Source organism: Schistocerca piceifrons, chromosome 8 (assembly GCF_021461385.2).
Source record: "Schistocerca piceifrons isolate TAMUIC-IGC-003096 chromosome 8, iqSchPice1.1, whole genome shotgun sequence".
Classification (NCBI taxonomy): domain Eukaryota; kingdom Metazoa; phylum Arthropoda; class Insecta; order Orthoptera; family Acrididae; genus Schistocerca; species Schistocerca piceifrons.
In genome coordinates, this window is record NC_060145.1 from 17,475,513 (window position 1) to 17,500,105 (window position 24,593).

The 24,593-nt window shown below is 44.4% G+C and overlaps 1 protein-coding gene across 3 annotated transcripts in view; it reads left to right on the plus strand.

Moving 5' to 3' along the window:
• Positions 1–1,267: 1,267 nt before the first annotated feature.
• LOC124711365 (peptidoglycan-recognition protein SB2-like) overlaps positions 1,268–24,593 on the plus strand; it is a 134,999-nt gene continuing 111,673 nt past the window's right edge. For all 3 annotated transcript variants that reach the window (XM_047241405.1, XM_047241406.1, XM_047241407.1), the window contains exon 1: positions 1,268–1,384. In XM_047241405.1, the coding sequence (XP_047097361.1) occupies positions 1,348–1,384 (37 nt within the window). In that variant the 5' untranslated portion in view covers positions 1,268–1,347. The remainder of the gene's footprint in view (positions 1,385–24,593) is intronic.

Here is a 24,593-nt window from a genome sequence, read left to right on the forward strand (position 1 = left end):
CTAACCTGAGGACATCACACACATCCATGCCCGTGGCAGGATTCGAACTTGCGACCGCGCGGCTCCGGACTGAAGCGCCTAGAACTGCTCGGATACCGCGGCCGGCTTCGGAGCGGAAGTCCCACTCGTGTACCCTTGATAACTGCACGACACAAAGTTTTACGCCTCTCCTGGGCCCGTCAAGCATGTTGCCTAGTCGGACGAGTGTTGCTTCAAATTATATCGAGCTGGCGAACGTGAGCAGGTTTGGGGACAGCCTCACGAATCCGCTTACCCTGCATTTCAGCAGGGGACTGTCCAAGCTGGTGGAGGCTGTGTAATGGTGTGGGGCGTGTCCAGTTGGAGTGATATGGAACCCCTGATACGTCTAGATACGACTCTGACAGGTGACACGAACGTAAGAATCCTCTCTGATTACCTGCATCCATTCCTGTGCATCGTGCATTCCGACGGACTTCAAGCAGGACAATGCGACACGCCACACGTGCAGAATTACTACGGAGTGGCTCCAGGAACACTCTTCTGAGTGTTAACACTTCCGCTGGCCGACGAACTCCCCAGACATGAAAATTATTGAGCATATCTGGGATGCTTTGCAACATGTTGTTCAGAAGAGATCTCCATCCACTCGTACTTTTACGAATTTATGAACAGCCCTGCAGTATTCATGGTGTCAAATCCGTCCAGAACTATTTCGGGCATTATTCGAGTCCACGGCACGTCGTGTTGCGGGGTCCCTACACGATATTAGGCAGGTGTTCCAGTTTCTTGGGCTCTTCGGTGTATAAACAGTGGCGTGCCAACAACAATTTAGTCTGTTTGGAATCGAGGCAAGGAGTACACATAACAGAAAAATGGCAGCACCTGAAGAACAGTGAGGGGTGGTCGTCGAAATATCGTGCAGAAACCGGAAACAGCAACTCGGAAGAACGTGGACAAGTACACCATTCATCGTGCAAATGCTCAGTATGTTCCCATATTTTTCGCTGAGGAAGTGTGCAGTAATCGTAGATCTGGCTCCTACTTCGTAACGAAAGAGTGAAATGACGATCTGTCGAACACGCACATAACTATCTAACTCGTCACGATACGGAGATATCGCGGCAGTGAGGGGCGAGCTGTTGCCGGACGCTGAGCGATGATTTCGCGCGATCGGGTGGGGAGTGAGCGGTCAGTGCGCGAGGGGGGGGAGGGGGGGAGGAGGGGGAGGAGGCGCCCGCGCCCAGTTCCTCGCGGGACTCTACCGTGACGTCACGCCGGCTCTCTTCCTCGGTGTGTCCGCCGCGCGCAGTGTAGCTCCGTCAAGCACCGCGAACGGGGTCCGTGCAGGCGGGCGTGCTGCTTGCAATGGCGAGACGGCTGAACGAGGAGGATCCGGGAGACGGTAAGGCCGCTGCGCCGCGATTACTCTCTGCAGCGCCGCCTGCTCAGCTCTTGTTTGTGGCTTCGGTCGGAAGTGGCAGCTGCGTCTCGAAAACTGCTACGGTTTACGCCAGTGTTTACCGGAACCTCTATCTGGCGAGATAAGCACACCGATTTCAGTGACAGTTGCAGGTTAGGTGTTACTGTCGGTGCCAGTTCGCTCCAAATCTCTCGCCTGGACTGGATATCTTTGATGTTTCAGCCGTAAGCGACAGCACAGTTCTTCAAAACTCGACGCATGTCTGCATCTGCTTCCGTAATGTGTGATTCACTGTGCATTGCGTGAGACAGGATACTCTCTTTATTGTACCACACACGTGCAGGTTTCCTCGCTTTCCACTCGCGGATGGAGCGCGCCAAAGCATCGCTGCTTGTACGGCTGTGGTCTGAGACGTTATTCGCCCCGGGTCTGTGTGCTCGATCTCTACTGAGTGGACACGTAGCGGCCTGAGAAATATTCGTAGTTTCTGCCCCGAAAGGCGCGACGGTTCTCGAAGATTGCGCAGCGTCTTCTCGGGAGTTGTACTGCTTCTTTTCTCGCGTGTCTGCCAGCTGATATTTATCAGCATTTATGTTAGATCCCTGGTTAATGAAAACAGTATGTGGCAGTTCGCACCGCGTCTCTGTATACGCTTCATGTCCTGCGTCAGTGCGACAGGTACGGGCCCCGAAGGTTTAGCAGTACGCAAATGCGGTCAGTACGAGTGTTTTCTATGCAATGTCTTTCGTGGACAAAGTGCAGTTCTCCAGAGCCTCACCAACTAATAACAAAAATTCAAATGGCTCTGAGCACTATGGGAGTTAACTTCTGAGGTCATCAGTCCCCTAGACTTAGAACTACTTAAACCTAACTAACCTAAGGACATTACAAACATCCATGCCCGAGGCAGGATTCGAACCTGCGACCGTAGCTCTCGCGCGGTTCCAGGCTGTAGCGCCTAGAACTAATAACAGCCTGTTTGTCATGTGTCTTGCCTACAAATTGCAACAAAACAAGCCCTGGCGGAACCACGTTTCTCCTTATTGAAGTGTACGATACCCTCCCACTACCAGCCAGATTTGAACTCTGTTTTACTTTTAAATTTTGCAAACAATTGCATAGACTTAAATAAACATATTTAATTTCTAAATACAAATTCTTCTGCAATTTCTATTTTCTATTGAATGTCAATATCTTCGAAAAGTAAAGAAATTCTGAAAAGTGATTTTCTTAAATTCATCGACAAAACCTTTTTAAAAGTAAACGAAAATATCTTTTGTTAATTTTAAAACACAATTACACTTACTTCTCAAACGTCAGTCACGAGTTATATATTTTATATGTTTCCAAGTCACATCAAGGTCGATAACATAACAACACAGGAAGTTATTTACAATTTTTTTACAAATATTTAATTTACGTCACTTATAGTTCACTGCAAAAAGATTTACATAAATAACAACTCTATCAGAGAAACCAATAAACTAAAACGTATGTAAATTCTGGAAATACAAATCACTCAATTTACTCGGGAGTGTTGTTCTCGAAACTTCTGGAACCGTCAGCCGCGCGGTTTGAGGTGTCATGTCACGGACAGACAGGCCCCTCCGTCAGAGGTTCGAGTCCTCCCTCTGGCATCGGTGTGTGTGTTGTTCTTAGCGTAAGTTAGTTTAAGTAGTGTTTAAGTCTAGGGACCGATGACCTAAGCAGCTTCGTCCCTTAGGAATTCACACACTTTTGAACCGTCAGCTGATGTGTTTCATCACACGTAGCGTCGCTTGTCATGCAGCTGTTCTACACAAAGTTTAGAGGGAAGACGTGTGAGGCATGTTCCTGTGATGCAATTAGAGCGTATTAAAAGGCTTTGAAACCGATGTGTATCATGTCTGTACACAACTGCGTTTATGTGGATGATGTGGTGAAAGACAGTACTCCAATAAAAGTGCAAGATTAAGAAACAATATCGCCTTCCATGCACGTTATTTAAAGAAGCCACTTGCGACGAATTTTAACACAATGATAACAACAGGAGCCAGCGTAATGAAAGTGAAATTTTATTACATTTTAATAAAATGTTTTGATTTAAGCGCTGGTTCTTTATCCATGACAACAAACTGCTTTTCAGTATTATGCTAGGTCGCTGACATGTAAACTCAGTGCTGGTATTTTCATTACAGAATCGTCATAAAGTGAACCTGTAACGTCTCTCTACACTTGCTCACTCCGAAATATTTCCGTGGCATAGCTGACACTGCTTTTGATTCGTTAATCCTGTAGTCAAAGTATGCCACTTTTTTAGGTGTAGTGAAGTGCACAAGTTCGCATTTCTCTTGATTAAGAGCTAGTCTTTGCACTACGCCGATCTTTTCTCGGGATTTGACTAGACGTTTCTTCAATTTTTAGCAGGTACAATGTTATCGTAGGTAACTGCATCATCTACGAAACTCCCGAGCTGCAACTAACCCTGTTCGCTAAGTCATCAATGTAGGACGGCCCTTCTACGCTCACCCGCGTCACAGCGGGTGTTCTCCAGTGTTTTAGGTGACTCTCTAAACGTTCTGCGTCCTGCTGGCCGTGTGGAAGTTTCCAGTCAGGGCGAGAAGAGGCGGGAGGGGCTGGATAGGAGGCGTTCGGATAACTCAGGATAAACAGTTTCTCATCCATGCGTGTAGTAGTAGTTGTAAATACCGTATAATATTCTACACAGAAGGTTTGTACGTGCCGAACTTAGCTTCCGCTAAAGCAGACTCACCGTTACTTTTAACCCTAGACAATATTGTAAACGTATTAATTACGAATATAAGCAAAGATTATTTGTATCCTAATTGTCGCCTAAAGTCGTATGGCAATGTAATATTTCACTTCGTCTTGAGTTACATCTCACGAACTCGATACCTATATTTTACTTGACACTACTCGCACATGTTTCAGTATAAACATGTTGCCGGCATCGAATGAAACAAGTTTACCGTTACCGGTCACTGTTTATTTATATCCACAACGCGTTTTGAGGGTTTAAACCTCCATCATCAGGTGGAACTTAAAGTTTACAACATGTCACCTGATTACATAAATGAGTATGAAATTTCAGCTATATAGACTTGACAGAATAGGATCTGTATTCCATTTGCCATATTTATTCCAACTCATATATTCAGCAACTCAAACTGAAGTCTCCACAATCCCTTAAAACTTATTCCGAAACAATGCTGTTGTTGTGATGTATATTTTTTGTACTTTGAGATAATGTTTCCGTTTTACTATATGTTCTTTGGACCTAGTAGCTTCCAGAGGCCGTCTTTGTTTGTTTGTTGTTGTTGTTGTTGTTGTTGTGGTCTTCAGTCCAGAGACTGGTTGGATGCAGCTCTCCACGCTACTCTATCCTGTGCAAGCCTCTTCATCTCCGAGTAACTACAGCAACCTACATCCTTCTGAATCTGCTTCCTGTATTCATCTATTGGTCTCCCTCTACGATTTTTAACCAACACTAAATTGGTGACCCCTTGTTGCCTCAGAACATGTTCTACCAACCGGTCCCTTCTTCTTGTCAAGTTGTGCCACAAACTCCTCTTCTCCCCAATCGTATTCAATACCTCCTCATTAGTTACGTGATCTACCCACCTAATCTTCAACATTCTTCTGTAACACCACATTTCGAAAGCTTCTATTCTCTTCTTGTCTAAACTATTTATTGTCCATGTTTCACTTCCATACATGGCTACACTCCATACAAATACTTTCAGAAACGACTTCCTGGCACTTAAATCAATACTCGATGTTAACAAATTTTTCTTCTTCAGAAATGCTTTCCTTGCCATTGCCAGTCTACTTTTTATATCCTCTCTACTTCGACGATCATCAGTTATTTTGCTCCCCAAATAGCAAAACTCATCTACTACTTTATGTGTCTCATGTCCTAATCCAATTCCATCAGCATCATGTGATTTAATTCGACTACATTCCATTATCCTTGTTTTGCTTTTGTTGAAGTTCATCTTATATCCTCCTTTCAAGACACTGTCCATTCCTTTAAACTGCTCTTACATTTACAGAACTTCATGTTTCCCGTATTAAACTGGAACTTCTGAGCATTTATCGTACAGATGACGGTGCAGTATTAAACATCTTCTGTGCATCGTGCCTTGTTTGAAGTGGCACCTTCAGAAACATCATATAGGTGCGGCACATTTAATTCCTTGGACAAGTTTCGGGATAAACCCTAAACCCATAATCAACAGTTAGGGCTGTCACAGAATGGAAACAAGTTCGTGAGAACCACTCTTCGTAAATTACAACAGCTGTAAATAAAGTGACTGAGTCCTAAGCACTTGTACGAAATGTGAAGAACCGACAGTGTTTACATACAGACTTCATTGTGTAACTACCTCTTTACAATAGTACGCTGAAGACGAAAGGAGAAGCACGTGTACGACTTAGTCAGTACTAACAGTGTGGAATCTCGACTCACACAAGAAAATTTGGCACGTATATTAACAGGGCACCGTAGTTCAATAATTCGTACCACACAACTGCTGTTATTAGGTATACCTTAAGTTCAAAATGGTTCAAATGGCTCTGAGCACTATGGGACTCAACTGCTGTGGTCATCAGTCCCCTAGAACTTAGAACTAATTAAACCTAACTAACCTAAGGACATCACACACATCCATGCCCGAGGCAGGATTCGAACCTGCTACCGTAGCAACAGCGCGCCTCCGGACTGGAGCGCCTAGAACCGCACGACCACCGCGGCCGGCGTACACCTTAAGTATTGCCTAGACGTACGCATCATATGCTATACATCAACTTCCATTAGTTTCACTATCCGACAGCTAGTATTTGTATCTTGTCGCCTGTACAGTAAAGACTGTTAATTCTGCAGACTTCACCGAAGTGTTTTAACACTCGATTTGAGGTTTTTTCCTTCCTTTTTTTAACCTCGGGTGCAATATATTAAGAGTGGTTTTCATGAACGCTTTCATTGTTGACGGGTCTAACTGCCGGTATCATTCTAAATGCGAACATTTTAGTTTAGATTTTACAGCGACTGTTATTGATATCGAATGAAACAACATGTTTACTCCTACAAGACACTGTTCACTTATATCCACAACACATTTCGAAGGTTTAAACCTCCATCATCAGGTGGATTTACCCTGTTAGTATGACGAGGGGCCGCAGCCTTTTCGGTAGTTGCAGGGGCAACAGTCTGGATGATTGACTGATCTGGCCTTGTAGCACTAACCAAAACGGCCTTGCTGTACTGCGAACGGCTGAAAGCAAGGGGAAACTACAGCCGTAATTTTTCCCGAAGGCATGCAACCCTACTGTATGGTTAAATGATGATGGCGTCCTCTTGGGTAAAATATTCCGGAGGTAAAACAGTTCCCCATTCGGATCTCCGGGTGGGGACTACTCAGGAGAACGTCGTTATCAGGGGAAACAAAACTGGCGTTCTACGGATCGGAGCGTGGAATGTCAGATCCCTTAATCGGGCAGGTAGGTTAGAAAATGTAAAAAGGGAAATGGATAGGTTAAAGTTAGATACAGTGGGAATTAGTGAAGTTCGGTGGCAGGAGGAACAAGACTTTTGGTCAGGTGAATACAGGGTTATAAATACAAAATCAAATAGGGGTAATGCAGGAGTATGTTTAATAATGAATAACAAGCTAGGAGCGCGTATAAGTTACTATGAACAGCATAGTGAACGCATTATTGTAGCCTGGTTTGACAAGAAGCCCACACCCACCACAGTAGCACAAGTTTATGTGACAATTAGCTCCGCAGATGATGAAGAGATTGAAGAAATGTATGGTGAGATAAAACAAATTATTGATTGGCGGCTCCATGGAGTGCTGTGTGCACAACGACCATATACGTGAAATTAGAAGGAAGGTCAGTGTAGGTCGTAATATTGATGGTTTATTGACAGCAAAATCGATTTTCAATCACATAGTGATCATCTTCAGTGCTGTGGTGTACAAATTAAACTCATAGGCACTGGTATCAAGTTATTGTCAGTAACCAAAGCTAAGAAACAATCACCATAACTCAGTTATTGTAACCAAAGCTAAGAAACAATCACAATAAATCAGTTATTGTAACCAAAGCTAAGAAACAATCACAATAACTCAGTTATTGTGATCGTTTCTTAGCTTTGGTTACTGATAATAACTTGATAACAGTGCTAGTATCAGTAACCAAAGCTAAGAAACGATCACAATAACTGAGTTATTGTGATTGTTTCTTAGCTTTGGTTACAATAACTGATTTATTGTGGTCGTTTCTTGGCTTTGGTTACTGATAATAACTTGATACCAGTGCCTATGAGTTTAATTTGTACACCACAGCACTGAAGATGGCCACTATGTGATTGAAAATCGATTTTGCTATCAATAAACCATCAATACTACGACCAACACTGACCTTCCTTCTAAAATAAATTATTCAGATAGTTAAGGGAGACGAAAACTTAATAGCCATGGGGGACTGGAATTCAGTAGTAGGAAAAGAAAGAGAGATTAAAGCAGTAGGTGAATATGGACTGGGGAAAGGAACCAAAGAGTGAACCATCTGGTAGTATTTTGCAAGAGCATAATCTAATCATAGCTAACACTTAGTTTAAGAATCATGAAAGAAGGTTGTATACGTGCAAGAGACCTGGAGACACTGGAACGTTTCAGATTGATTATATAATGTTAAGACAGAGATTTCGGAACCAGGTTTTAAATTGTAAGACATTTCCAAGACAGATGTGGGCTCTGATCTGATCACTGCAGATTAAAACTGAAGAAACTGTAAAATGGCAGGAATTTAAAAGAGATGGACCTGGATAAACTGAAAGAACACCCCCTGCAGGCCCGGGGGTTAGAAAAGCCCGAGGTATTCCTGCTTGTCGTAAGAGGCGACTAAAAGGAGTCTCATACGTTTCGGCCTTTATGTGATGGTCATCCGTAGGGTTTGACCTCCATTTTTCAAAATTTTCCCCAGGAGCGAGCCAATTGGGGAAGGGCGCTTTACATGGTGCATCGTGTCCATCATACGCTGAGACATGTCGCATCCTTAGTTGACGTGGATCTGCACTTCTGCTCGTTCCCCAACCGTTGGGCGAGGTCACCCTCCTGGGGGCGTATTTTTCCCTCAACTGGGCAGTATCGTTTCCTACACTGACGATGATAATGGAGTTGTTTGCTTGGTTGCACGTGATATCCAGCACAGTAGGCAGTGCACTGTGGTGGAGCTGCCACGTACCCTGTTGGTTGTTGCCCTCTGACCACACAGCGTTCGCTCTGCTGATGCCTATGCCATTAACTCCCCACATATGCCGAGGAGTAGACGCCTGTCACCCTGGGGCATCGGGACTCCCAGCAATGGCCATCCTGCCAGGTGGCCTTTGCTGCAGCTGGTTGGCGCCTGTGGGGAGGGCCCCTGATCGGAGTGGGTGGTGTCAGGGCAGATGACACGTGATGAAGTGTAGTACATCATCTCTAGCTGGTGGTCAAATACCAGCAGCCTCTAAGTGTTCACGGCATCAATTCAGCGCATAGAAGTTTTTTGTTGAGCATTTAGAGGTCAAGTTTGGGGAGGTGGAGGGCTTGTCCAAAAGGAGATCTGGGTCAGTCTTCATCAAAACAGCAAACTCTGCCCAGTTACGGGCGTTATTCGCTTGTGACAAGCTGGGGGATGTTTCTGTAACCATCACGCCCCATAAGGGTTTAAATATGGTCCAGGGTATCATATTTCACAGGGGCCTTCATGTGCAGTCTGACGATGAGCTGCGCGCCAATTTAGAGCTGCGAGGTGTACATTTTGTTCAGCGTCTCCACCAGGGTCCGAGGGATAATGAGTTTGCCACCGGTGCCTTCATCTTGCCCTTCGAGGGTGGTACATCACCCGAGATGTGAAGCCCTCTATCCCTTCCCCAATGCGGCGCTTTAAATGCTGGAAGTTCAGCCATATGTCTTTCCGTTCTACTTCCGGCATCACATGTCGAGATTGCAGATGCCCGTCCCATCCCAATACTCTGTATGCCCTGCCTCTCATCTGTGTCAACTGTAGAGAGCACCATTCCCTTTGCTCGCCTGACTGCAGGATTCTCCAGAAAGAAAGGAAGATCATGGAGTACAAGACCCTGGACCAACTGACCTACACTGAGGCTAAGAGGAAATTTGAACACCTACATCCTGTACGTATGACATCGACTTATGCTGCTGCTACAACAGTTCTAGCCCCATCAGCTCCACCAACCCCAGCTACCTCTCAGAGCCAGAAGACCACAACTCCCCCTTTGATGGTGGGGAGCACTTCCCTCCCTGTTGCTTCTGCACCACCTACCTTGGGAGCCAACACCCCCCAACCATCAGGGATATAAGTCCCCACTTCTGCACCAGAGATGTGTAAGTCTTCTTCGGCTTCTCTCGCTAGGAAGGGGTCCCTTAGGTCACTCCCTTCCCAGGTTTCTGCTAGTGGGAAAGATGACACCCACCAGTGGCTGAAGAGCCCAAAAGCAGCTGGTCGTAGGGCTTCTCACTCGTACTCAGTCACGGAGACTGAATCAGTGAGTCCTCGCAGACTGGTAAACCCAAGGAGCAGCGAGAGAAATCCAAAAAGAAGATCACCGAGTCCATGGAATTGTGGTGGCATCCGCACTACTGCTACCTACAAGCTCTGCATCTGTGCATGAGGTGGAGATTCTGGTGTCCACTGAGGACCTAGATCTCGCCAGATCCTCAGACACATTGGATATAGACTGCTCAGACAATAAGTCGGTGGCAGCAGGTGACCCTGAGGCGTAAACTGCCTCACTGAATGTCCCATGGCTTCCCCAGTCTCACAATGAAATCGTCCTCCTGTGGAATTGCGGCTGTTTTTTCCACCGCAGCTATAAGGGATATTATAAGAACCATAGCGACTATAATCGAGTGTCAGGTAGTGAAACTGTACCCCTTCAAACCCCTCTTGAAGCTGTGGCTGTCAGAATAAGGACGACACAGGAAATAGCTGTCTGCAATGTATATCTCTCTCCAGATGGTGCAGTATCCCCGAATGTATCACCTGCACTGACTGATCAACTCACTAAACCTTTCCTACTTTTGGGAGATTTTAACGCCCATAACCCCTTGTGGGGTGGCACGATGCTTACTGGGCGAGGCAGAGATGTCGAAACTTTACTGTCTCAGTTCGACCTCTGCCTCTTAAATACTGAGGCCGCCACACATTTCAGTGTGGCTCATGGTAGTTACTCAGCCATTGATTTATGAATTTTCAGCCCAGGACATCTCCCATCTACCCACTGGAGAGCACATGACGACCTGTGTGGTAGTGACCACTTCCCTCATCTTCCTGTCACTACCCCAACGTCAAGGCCATGGACGCCTGCCCAGATGGGCTTTAAACATGGTGGACTGGGAAACTTTGACCTCTGCTGTCACCGTTGAATCTCCCCCACACTGGAACATTGCTGTAATGGTTGAGCATGTGACTACAACCATCATTCCTGGCGCAGAAAACGCGATCCCTCGCTCTTTAGGGTGCCCCCAGCGAAAGGCAGTCCCTTGGTGGTCTCCAGAAGTCTCTGAAGCAATTAAGGAGCGTCGGCGAGCTCTACAGCCACATAAGCGGCACCCTTCCCTGGAGCACCTTATAACCTTTAAACGGCTCCGTGCCCGCATTCGCCAACTTATGAAATGACGGAAGCTGGAGTGTTTGGAGGGATGCATCGCGACCATTTGGTGCCATACATCACCTTCCCTGCTCTGGATAAGGATCAAACATGTTTTCAGGTACCAGACCCCAACAGGTGTGCCCGGTGTTTACATAAATGGCGTGTTATCTACCGACACAATCGCGATTGCCGAGCACTTTGCTGAGCACTATGCTCGAGACTCTGTGTTAGAGAATTACCCCACAGCCTTTCGCACTCTCAAACGGCGGCTGGAAGGGAAAGTGCTCTCATTCACTACACACCACAGTGAAACCTACAACGCCCCATTTTCAGAGTGGGAGCTCCTCAGTGCCCTTGCACACTGCCCCAACACAGCTCCTGGGCCAGATGGGATTCACAGTCAGATGATTAAACATCTCTCATCTGACTACAAGCGACATCTCCTCATCATCTTTAACCAGATCTGGAGCGATGACGTATTTCCATCGCAATGGCGGGACAGCACCATCATTTCGGAGCTCACACGTGATAAAAACCCGCTTGATGTGAGTAGCTATCGGCCCATCAGCCTCAGCAACATTCTTTGTAAGCTGCTGGAATGTATGGTGTGTGGGTGGTTGGGTTGGGTCCTGGAGTCACGTGGCCTACTGGCTCCATGTCAGGGCGGCTTCCGCCAGGGTTACACTACCACTTATAATCTTGCCATCCAAACAGCGTTTTCCAGACGCCAACACCTGGTTGCTGTCTTTTTTGACTTACGAAAGGCGTATGACACCACCTGGCAACATCATATCTTTGCCACATTATACGAGTGGGGTCTCCGAGGCCCGCTCCCGATTTTTATCCAAAATTTCCTGTCGCTTTGTACTTTCTGTGTCCAAGTTGGTGCCTCATATCCAGGAGAATGCGGTCCCGCAGGCCTCTATATTTAGTGTATCTCTATTGTTAGTGCCCGTTAACGGTCTAGCAGCAGCTGTAGGGCCGTCTGTCTCAACTTCTCTGTATGCAGACGACTTCTGCTTTTCGTGTTGCTCCACCAGTACTGGAGTTGCTGAGCAGCGCCTACAGTGAGCCATCCGCAAGGCGCAGTCATGGGCTCTAGCGCACAGTTTCCAGTTTTCAGCCACAAGTGTTATGCAATTCTGTCGGCATTGTAACGTCCATCCGAAACCAGACTTTACCTTAATGACGATCCACTCACTGTAGTGGAGACATATCGATTCTTAGGACTGGTTTTCGACGCTTGATTGACTTGGCTTCTTCACCTTAGTCAGCTTGAGCGGAAGTGCTAGCAGCTCCTCAATGCTCTCTGCCTGAGCAACACCAACTGGGATTTAGATCGCTCTACGCTGCTGCAGTTCTACAAAGCCCTTTTTCAATCCCACGTTGACTATGGGAGTCTGGTTTATGGCGCGGCAGCGCCCTCAGCACTGCGTTTACTCAACCCAGTGCACCACTGTGGCGTTCGCCTAGCGACGGGAGCTTTTAGAACGAGTCTGGTGACCAGCGTCCTGGTGGAGGCCGGGGTCCCTCCATTGCAGGTTAGGCGTGCACGACTGCTGCCCAGGTACATTGCACATGTTCGTAGTTCTCCTATGCATCCGAATCACCATGGTAGTTCATCTTCCGCATCGGCGGCCCAGGTCAGGGGTTCCAATTGCAGCTCGTGTCCAATCCATTCTTTCCAAACTGGAGTCCTTGCCGTTACCACCTATACTTGAGGTCCATACACGTACACAAGCTATCGACCAGTGCTACACTTGTCATCCTTTGGTAGCGACCATCCAGGAGTCCATCTATGCCCTGGAACGGTCCAGTCGTTCAGTGGTGTTTGTCTGGACACCAGGTAACGTCGGAAACCCAGGCAACGAACTTGCTGACAGGCTGGCCATACAGGCTATGCGGAAACCGCTTATGGAGATCAACTTCTCTGCGACTGACCTGCGTTAAGTACCACGCTGAAAGGTTTTGTGGCTTTGGGAGATAGAATGGTATAACCTCAGTATGCACAACAAACTGCATGCCATTCAGGAGACTATGAATGTGTGTAAGACCTCCATGTGGGCCTCTCACAGGGACACTGTGGTTCTCTGTCAGCTCCTCATTGGCCACGCTTGGGTGACACACGGCCACCTCCTGCGCCGTGATGACCCACCTCAGTGTCGGTGCAACGCCCGGCTGACAGCAATAGCTCATATATTGGTGAGCTGTCCTTTGGCTGCCCGGCGACGGACTCTCCAGTTACCGGACTCATTGCCATTAATTTTAGCTGACAACGCCTCATTGGCTGATTTAGTTTTACATTTTATAAGTGACGGTGAGTTTTATCATTCTACATAAGTTTTCGTGAATGTCCTTTGCCCCATTGTGTTTTCCACTCTAATGCTTTTAGGCTGGATGTTTTAATGTGTCGCAGAGTGGCTGGCTTTTGCTTTTATTCTCATGGTCGCCCAGCCACGGGCATCTGCTCTCTTGTTTTTATCCCTTCTACCTGTTTCTTGCTTCTCTCTGTGGTTTTCTTTTCCTGTTTTGTCCATAGTAGTATTGGTTCTGTCGTTCTTCTGGTGCTTCTATTCTCGTGTTATTGTGCTGTATGTCTTCTTTCTTTTCTTCTTTCCCCTGTGCAGTTATTTTACTGGGAACAAGGGACCAATGATCTCGAAGTTTGGTCCCTTACACCACCCCCGCCTCCTTTAAACAAACCACCTGGAAGAACCGGAGGTTGTAGAGAATTTCAGAGGGAGCATTAGGAAACGATTGACAAAAACAGGGGAAAGGAATACAGTAGAAGAAAAATGGGTACCTTTGAGAGATAAAATAGGGAAAGCAGCAGTGGATGAAGTAGGTAAAAAGACGGAGGCTAATAGAAATCCTTGGGTAACAGAAGAGATATTGAATTTAATTGATGAAAGGAGAAAATGTAAAAACGCAGTAAATGAAGCAGGCGCAAAGGGATACAAACGTCTAAAAAATTAGATCGACAATAAGTGTAAAATGGCTAAGCAGGAATGGCTAGAGGACAAAGGTAAGGATGTAGAAGCATATATCACTAGTGGTAAGATAGATTATGCATACAGGAAAATTAAACAGACCTTTGGAGAAAAGAGAACCAACTGAATGCATATCAAGAGCTCAGATGGAAAACAAGTCCTCAGCAAAGAAGGGAAAGCGGAAAGGTGGAAGGAGTGTGTAGAGGGTCTATAGAAGGGATATGTACTGCAGGGCAACACTATAGAAAGGAAATAGGACGTAGAGGAGGATGAGATGGGAGATATGATACTGCATGAAGACTTAAATCGAAACTAGGCCCTGGGAGTAGACAACACTCTGTCAGAACTACTGATAGCCTTGGGAGAGCCATCCATGACAAAACCCTACCACCTGGTGAGCAAGATGTATGAGACAGGCGAAATACCATCAGACTTCAAGAAGAATATAATAATTTCAGATCCAAAGAAAGCAGTTCAGGAAAGATAAACCTACGTTTCTAGCATTTGTAGACTTAGAGCAAGCTTTTTGAAAATGTTGACTAGAGTAATCTCTTGCGAATTCTATAGATGGCAGGAGTAAAAGAACAGAGAGTGGAAGGCTATTTACAATTTGTACAGAAACCAGATGGCAGTTACAGGAGTCGAGGGCCACGAAAGGGAAGCAGTCGTCAAGAAAGGAGTGAGACAGGGTTGTAGCCTAATTCCGATATTATTCAATCTGTATATTGAGCGCAAGCAGTAAAGGAAACGAAAGAAATATTTGGAGTAGGAATTAAAGTCCAGGGAGAAGAAACAAAAATTTGAGGTTTGCCGATTACATTATAATTCTGTCAGAGACAGCAAAGGACCCGGAATAGCAGTTGAATGGAATTGACAGTATTTTGAATGGAGGATGTAAGATGAACATCAAGAAAAGCAAAACGAGGATAATGGAATGTAGTCGAATTAAATCAGGTGATGCTGACGGAATTAGATAAGGAAATGAGACACTTAAAGTAGTAGATCAGTTTCAGTATTTGGGAAGCAAAATAATTGATTATGGTCATAGTAGGGACTATATAAAATTTAGAGTGGCAATGGCAAGAAAAACATTTTGGAAGAAGAGAAATTTGTTAACATCGGTTATAGAAGTCTTTTCTGAAAGTATTTGTATGGAGTGACATGGGGACGATGAACAATTTAGAGAAAAAGAGAATAGAAGCTTTTGAGATGTGGTGCTACTGAAGAATGGGTAGATCATCTGACTAATGAGGAGGTGCTGAATAGAATTGAGGAGAAGAGAAATTTCTGGTACAACATTACTAAAAGATGGGACCGGTTGGTAGGAAACATTCTGAGGCATCGAGGGATCACCAGTTTAGTACTGGAGGGAAGCGTGCGGGTAAAAATCATAGGAGATCAAGAGATGAATACAGTAAGCAGATTCAGAAGGATGCAGGTTGCAGTAGTTGCTCAGAGATGAAGAAGCTTGGGTAGGGTAGAGTAGCATGGAGAGCTGCATCAAACCAGTGTCTGGACTGAAGACCACAACAACAACAACAGCAACACTGTTTCAGGAAACAGTCTCAGGGAGGCTTTTGACAAAAACTAAACGTATATCTAACAGTGAAAATAAAACAACTGAAATAGAATACCTCCAGTGGTCAGAGGATCATTTCTCTGCCATGTGTGAATTATCATATTTTGTAAACAAAGCTACTAGCTCCAAAGAACATACTGCAAAACAGAAACATTGAGATGTAAATAACATATTTCAGCTATCGGTGGTCCTTTTGAAATTTTATTGGCAGATCCAGATTTCTGCTACAAACTACCCATTCTCACTGCTGAGAGTACAACAGGTACATAGTTAGATAATGTCATAAAAAGTTGCAATTAATGGCTTAACTCATATGGTTTGTATATTACATACCACTATCATTTTTGATCAATGCATGTAATGCCTGTTGGTCGGGCTTCATCCACAGTTCGTTGAATACTAATGTTTGCAGAAGGTGGGCTGTGTGGAGAACACGTCAGTTGGTTACATGGCGCCATCTATGTGAACTACGTATAAACCTCAAGGGAAGTAAACCACTTCAAATTTAACTACATAAAATGGAACATAAGTAAAATTCTTACATTGTCGTCCGACTTATTTCATATTTTGCAAAAATAGACAATGTCTGCAGGGATACCGTAATCACTTTTTATATACTGTTACTTATAATCTGCTTTGATTGCAAAAATGTTTATTCAAATGACTGGTTTCGGTTCCTCTAGAACCATCTTCAGATCTGTAATTTCGGTTACAGGAGTAACCCATCCACAATCAGTAGCCTCCAGGAGGTTACTGAATGTGGACAGGTTACTCCTGTAACCGAAATTGCAGATATGAAGATGGTTCTAGAGGAACCAAAACCGATCATGTGAATAAGGTTTCTGCAATCAAGACGGCTTTTAAGTAACAGTATTTCATATTTATCATCATAGGGTTTTTCCCAGGAGGAACGAAGTAACACCTACCGTCTTGCCAATATGTAGCAACCATTTGCATTATACTATACAAGTACGATGAAAATAATTCTGAACCAACAGAACTTTTTCCATGATATGTCAGGTCAGACGCATAAACAGTATTATTAACAGCGATTCCACATATTAGTTGTTTTGCATTTACAAGGAAAATCAGCTTTAAGGGAGAAAGAGGAAGGGGAAGGGTAAATTGGCGGGGAAAATAGCAGGAAAGTTAAAGGGGGAGGCACTGTCATAAGTGGTAAAATACCAGTGGTTATAGGGTTCAGAAAAGACCCTTGTTAGGGTAGCGAGGACAGAAAGAAACCAAATTTTGAGAGAGGTTAGAACTGAGACAAACCTTCAGTTTGAGAAAGAAACCAAAAAACATCATTCTAGCTTTTTACATCAGCATAAACAGATATTGGTTAATAATTTTCAACTGTCAGCAGATATTTTAACTCTACCCAGTTTTAACTCAGTCAGTGTGAAATGTCAGCTATCTTTATTGCATCAAAATATTCGAGGACTGAGAAATAAAATTAATGAATTAACTATCTGCATAGATGTATTAGAGTCTTCAAACCCAGCTGACATAATCTGCCTCTCTGAACATAATGTGACAACTGGTCTAGAACTTTTAAGTATTACAGGTTTTAGGATAGCATCTCACTTTTGTAGATCAGAAATGGAGAAAGGAGGAGTTGCCACATTTATCAGGAACTGCCATAAATTTAAGAACATAGACATTCATAAATTTTACCTAGAACAGCATATGGAAGCATGTGCAACAGAAGTAGAATTTCACAAAAAATCCTTCATAATATTAAGTGTATATCGAGCACCTGCAGGTAACTTTAATCTGTTCGTAACCACCTTGAAGCTGTACTGGCCCATTTAACAATAAAAAACAAAGAAACAGTGGTTGCTGGTGATTTCAATGTAGATTTCCTTAAAGACTCTCCCAATAACAACTTATTTGAGTTAGTAACACTATAATTCAACTTAATTCCCACTGTAAAGTTCCCCACTAGCGTAGCCAATTGCTCACAAACAGCCATTGATAATATCTTTATAGAAAAGTCCAATGAACAAAATTGTATTACAAAACCAATAGTCAATGGCCTCTCAGACCATGACATGCAGCTCCTTCTGTTAAATGTTAATACTGAACAGAACATAAAATATGTTAAATCTGAGCTCAAGAAAGTAATCAATAAGCCAAAAATTGATTATTTTAGGACACACCTCAGAGACATTCACTGGACAGATGTTTACAGTGCTCATGGCATGAATGAAAAATATAACACTTTTGCTAATAAAGTGCTTACCTTATTCGAACACTGCTTTCCCCCAAAACTTACCAAGGTTAGAGCAAAGTCTACAAAGAAGCCATGGATTACTCAAGGAATAGTAGTATCTTGCAAAACAAAAAGAAAACTGTATCTGTCAATCCGAAACAGTTCTGATGTTGATGCTGCAGCACATTACAGGAAATACTGCAAAATATTAAAGACTGTAACAAGGACATCAGAGCAAATATATTACAAGGAAAAGATAGTCATATCAGATAACAAAATAAAGACAATATGGGGTATAGTGAAGGAGGAGACTGGTAGAACCAGACATGAAGAGGAACAAATAGCATTAAGAGTAAATGATACATTGGTGACAGATGTGTATAGTGTTGCAGAACTTTTTAACAAACATTTTATAACTATTACTGAAATGATGGAGTTGTCAGGTTCAGTAGATGCTGCTATGGAATACCTCAGACCATATTTTTTCAAGTAACTTCCATAATATGAATTTGAACCTCACTACCCCAGCAGAAATAATGTCCATCATAAAATCTTTAAAATCAAAAACATCTAGTGGGTATGATGAAATATCTACAAAGTTAATTAAAAATGTGATTCTGAGCTAAGTAACATATTAAGCTATATGTGTAACCATTCTTTTATCAGTGGAATATTTCCTGCATGGTTGAAATATGCTGAAGTTAAGCCACTGTTTAAGAAGGGAGGTAAAGAAATAGCATCAAATTTCTGTCCAATTTCGCTGTTGCCAGCATTCTCAAAAATTTTAGAAAAAGTAATGTACAATCTGCTTTATAACCATCTTATCTCAAATAACATACTGTCAAAGTCACAGTTTGGATTTCTAAAGGGTTCTGATATTGAGAAGGGTATCTACACTTACAGTGAAAATGTGCTTAACTCATTAGACAAAAAATTGCAAGCAACTGGTATATTTTATGATCTGTCAAAGGCATTTGACTGTGTAAATCACAATATCCTTTTAAGTAAATTAGAATATTTTAGTGTAACAAGAAATGCTGCAAAATGGTTCAAATCTTATATCTCTGGCAGGAAACAAAGGGTGTTATTAGGAAAGAGTCATGTATCAAGCTATCAGGCATCATCCAACTGGGAACTAATTACATGTGGGGTCCCACAAGGTTCTATTTTGGGGCCCTTCTTTTTCTTGTGTATATCAATGACCTTTCATCAGTAACATTACCAGATGCCAAGTTCGTTTTGTTTGCCAATGATGCAAACATTGCAATAAATAGCAAATCAAGTGTAGTCTTAGAAAGATCAGCTAATAAAATATTTGTGGACATTAATCACTGGTTCCAAGCCAATTCTTTGTCACTAAACTTTGAAAAAACACACTACATGCAGTTCAGAACATGTAAGGGGTGTCCCACGAGTATATGCCTAACATACGATGATAAGCAGATAGAAGAAGTGTACAGTGTTAAATTCTTGGGATTACAGCTTGATAACAAATTCAACTGGGAGGAGCACACCACAGAACTACTGAAGCGTCTTAACAAATCTCTGTTTGCAATGCTAATTGTTTCAGACATACGTGATATAAAAATAAAAAAGCTGGCGTACTATGCTTACTTTCATTCCATAATGTCATATGAGATTACTTTTTGGGGTAATTCATCAAGCCAAGCTAAAGTTTTCTGGGCACAAAAACGTGCAGTAAGAGTTATATGTGGTGTGAACTTAAGAACTTCCTGCAGAACCCTGTTTAGAGAACTCGGGATACTAACTACTGCTTCCCAATATATTTATTCCTTAATGAAGTTTGTCATTAAAAATATATCACTTTTTCAAACCAACAGCTCAGTTCATGGAATCAGTACTAGAAATAAGAATAATCTTCACAAGGATTTAAAGTCACTTAGTCTTGTACAAAATGGTGTGCATTATTCAGGAACATACATTTTCAATAACTTTGCAGCAGCCATAAAAAGCTTAACAACCAATGAAATTCAGTTTAAGAGAAGCCTAAAGGATTTATTAGTGGCCAACTCCTTCTACACCATTGATGAATTTCTCAGTAGAACTAACTCATTTGTGTGTGTGTGATATAATAACTTCTGACAATTTCAATGCAGTATACATATATATATATATACACTCCTGGAAATGGAAAAAAGAACACATTGACACCGGTGTGTCAGACCCACCATACTTGCTCAGGACACTGCGAGAGGGCTGTACAAGCAATGATCACACGCACGGCACAGCGGACACACCAGGAACCGCGGTGATGGCCGTCGAATGGCGCTAGCTGCGCAACATTTGTGCACCGCCGCCGTCAGTGTCAGCCAGTTTGCCGTGGCATACGGAGCTCCATCGCAGTCTTTAACACTGGTAGCATGCCGAGACAGCGTGGACGTGAACCGTATGTGCAGTTGACGGACTTTGAGCGAGGGCGTATAGTGGGCATGCGGGAGGCCGGGTGGACGTACCGCCGAATTGCTCAACACGTGGGGCGTGAGGTCTCCACAGTACATCGATGTTGTCGCCAGTGGTCGGCGGAAGGTGCACGTGCCCGTCGACCTGGGACCGGACCGCAGCGACGCACGGATGCACGCCAAGACCGTAGGATCCTACGCAGTGCCGTAGGGGACCGCACCGCCACTTCCCAGCAAATTAGGGACACTGTTGCTCCTGGGGTATCGGCGAGGACCATTCGCAACCGTCTCCATGAAGCTGGGCTACGGTCCCGCACACCGTTAGGCCGTCTTCCGCTCACGCCCCAACATCGTGCAGCCCGCCTCCAGTGGTGTCGCGACAGGCGTGAATGGACGGACGAATGGAGACGTGTCGTCTTCAGCGATGAGAGTCGCTTCTGCCTTGGTGCCAATGATGGTCGTATGCGTGTTTGGCGCCGTGCAGGTGAGCGCCACAATCAGGACTGCATACGACCGAGGCACACAGGGCCAACACCCGGCATCATGGTGTGGGGAGCGATCTCCTACACTGGCCGTACACCACTGGTGATCGTCGAGGGGACACTGAATAGTGCACGGTACATCCAAACCGTCATCGAACCCATCGTTCTACCATTCCTAGACCGGCAAGGGAACTTGCTGTTCCAACAGGACAATGCACGTCCGCATGTATCCCGTGCCACCCAACGTGCTCTAGAAGGTGTAAGTCAACTACCCTGGCCAGCAAGATCTCCGGATCTGTCCCCCATTGAGCATGTTTGGGACTGGATGAAGCGTCGTCTCACGCGGTCTGCACGTCCAGCACGAACGCTGGTCCAACTGAGGCGCCAGGTGGAAATGGCATGGCAAGCCGTTCCACAGGACTACATCCAGCATCTCTACGATCGTCTCCATGGGAGAATAGCAGCCTGCATTGCTGCGAAAGGTGGATATACACTGTACTAGTGCCGACATTGTGCATGCTCTGTTGCCTGTGTCTATGTGCCTGTGGTTCTGTCAGTGTGATCACGTGATGTATCTGACCCCAGGAATGTGTCAATAAAGTTTCCCCTTCCTGGGACAATGAATTCACGGTGTTCTTATTTCAATTTCCAGGAGTGTATATATATATATATATATATATATATATATATATATATGTGTGTGTGTGTGTGTGTGTGTGTGTGTGTGTGTGTGTGTGTGTGTGTGTGTAAGTACAATTTAACTTCTGCACCATTTCAGTGCAGTAATGTGTTCATTGTAAATAAGTATTATAGTAGTTGTATTGCACGTTTATTACCTTATAAATAAATTTAAAAACTTTTTTGGTTTAGATTCAGTGCATTAGTATTTGTAAAATGACTCTTTCATATAGTGTTCATTAAAAAATGACGATCAATCCACTTGGGACTTGTGGACTGGTACATTAGCTTATTTGTTTTAGTTGTAAATACTTGTCATGTATTGTTGTTTTTCTGACATGTTCTAGATCCTGGAGGACCTCCTCACTATGGATCAATTGGAATGAAAGTAAATCTAATCTAAATCTAAAGCACCATCTGTATCTATAGCAGAATAGCCAAATTGTAATAACCATGCATCTGACTGATTTTTGGCGCCATCTATGAACTATTTAGTAAATATGACAAATGATATACTTATAATGTTTTAATAAAAGGAGATATAAAAATAAATATATTTAAGCCATATCAACCATTAGATGTATACAGCATGTGTCTTCCAGTGTTTTATAACTTTAAAAAGTGTTTTTAAAAATTAAAAAAGTTTTACCCACCTGACGTAATTTAAATGTTTTAATAATAATAACGGACTCTCAAGGAGTGAACATGGAAATTTTATTACTTGACGTTAAATATGAAATAAGTCGGACGACAATGTAAGAATTTTACTTATGTTCCATTTTATGTAGCTACATTTGAAGTGGTTAACTTCCCTTGGGGTTTATACATAGTTCATATAGATGGTGCCATGTAACCAATCGATGTGTTCTCCACACAGCCCGCCTTCTGCAAACATTAGAATTCAATGAACTGTGGCTGAAGCCCGACCAACAGGCATTCCATGCATTGATCAAAAATGATAGTGGTATGTAATATACAAACCATATGAGTTAAGCCATTAATTGCAACTTTTTATGACATTATCTAACTATGTACCTGTTGTATTCTTAGCATTGAGAATGGCTAGTTCCTAGCTGAAATCTAGATCTGCCAATAAAATTTCAAAAGGACGACTGATAGCTGAAATCTATTATTTACAACTCAATATAACAGTCGCTGCGTGCAACAGCCTTTTGCCATCCACTATGCAGTGTCTCTTTCTGCGCCGATGACGACCATGGACTTCTTTGGACCTGATATCCAGCACGGTTACCAGTCCGTTGTGGTGGGGCCACCCTGTACCATGTTGGTTTTAGCCCCCTGACAACACAGGGATCGCTCTGCTGATGCCTGCGCCATTAACTCCCCGCATATGCCAAGGAGTAGATGCCTATCTCGCTGGAGCATTGGGACTTCCCGCAATGGCCATCCTGCAAGGTGGCCCTTGCTGCGGCTAGGTGGCGCCCGTGGGGAGGGCCTTTGGTTGGAGTGAGTGGCATCAGGGCGGATGACACGCAATGAAGTGTGGCACATCTTCTCTAGCTGGTGGTCAGCCACCAGCAGACTCTAAGGTTTCCAGGGCTCAATTTAATGCAAACACGTATGACTCCGAATCGTTTCCCTCCCTGGCCACACCATGGGAGGAACGAAAGGCTAAGAATGGCAGCAAAGCTTATTCGCCCTGCTACCTAGTATATATGAGAGCTGATGGGGAATCCTTTGTGTCCATGAAGCTGCAGTTTTTTGTAGAGCATTTAGAGGACAAGTTTGGGGAGGTGGTGGGTTTGTCCAAAATGCGCTCTGGGTCAGTTTTGATAAAAACAGCATCCTCTGCCCAGTCATGGGCATTACTCACTTGTGACAAGTTGGGGGATGTTTCAGTTACCATCACGCCCATAAGAATTTAAGTGAGGTCCAGGGTGTTATATTCCACAGGGAGCTTCTTTTGCAGTCTGATGACGAGCTGCACGCCAGTTCAGAGCGGCGAGGTGTTCAAATCGTCCGGCGCGTTCATCATGGTCTGATGGACAATCATGTTGACACCGGTGCCTTCATCATGGTTTTGGAGGATGATACATTGTCCGAGGTCAAGGTGATGGTCTACTGCTGTGATGTAAAACCCTATATCCCTCCCCTGATGCAGTGCTTTAAGTGCTGGAAGTTCAGCCATATGCCTTCCCACTGTACTTCCAACCTCACATGTCGAGATTGCGGACGCCCACCACATCCCAATACTCCATGTGCCCCACCTGTCATCTGTGTCAACTGCAGAGAGCATCATTCACCTTGCTCGCCAGACTGCAGGATTTTACAGAAAGAGCGGAAGATCGTGGACCGACTGATCTACACTGAGGCTAAGAGGAAATATGAACGACTCCATCCCGTGTGAATTACTTCCTTTTATGGCACCGCTACGATAACAGGGATTGCCCCATCAGTTCAGCGAATTCCAGTCGGCTCCCCAAGCCAAAAGACTACACCTGCCCCCTTGAGTGGGGGGGGGGGGGGCGGCACTACCCTCCCTGTTGCTCCTGAGCGACCCAATACGGAAGCGACACCCGCCCAACCTTCGGGGACATCTGTCCCCACTTCTAAGCCTCAGAAACATCCAACTTCTTCGGCTCCTCTCAGTTGGAAGGGGTCCCTTGGGTCCCTCCCTCCCCAGGTTTCCAGCAGAGGGAAGGATGACGCCAGCCAGTGATGTAAGTGTAGCCAGTCACAGGGCTTCACGATCCTCCTCAGTCCCAGAGACTGAATCAGTGAAGCCCTCCCAGCCAGTGAAACCCAAGGAGCAGCGAGAAAAGTCCAAGAAGAAGACCTATTTGACCAAGGAGCTTGCAGTGGCACCCACTCCATCACAACCTACAAGCTCTGCGTCTGAGGATGAGGTGGAGATTCTGGCATCCGCTGAGGACCTAGGTCTCGCTGGACCTTCAGACACCATGGAAGTCGATCGCACGGGTACTCAGTCGGTGACAGCAGGAGATCCAGTGGCGTAATCTGCCTCCTCAGTCCCTTCACGCTTTTTTCGGTCACAGACAATGTCATCCTCCAGTGGAATTGCAGTGGATTTTTACACAACCTCGCAGAGCTCCAACAAATTCTCAGGCTTAACCATTTCTTCTGCATTGCTCTCCAGGAAACTTGGTTTCCGGCGATGCGAACCCCCACCCTCCGTGGCTAT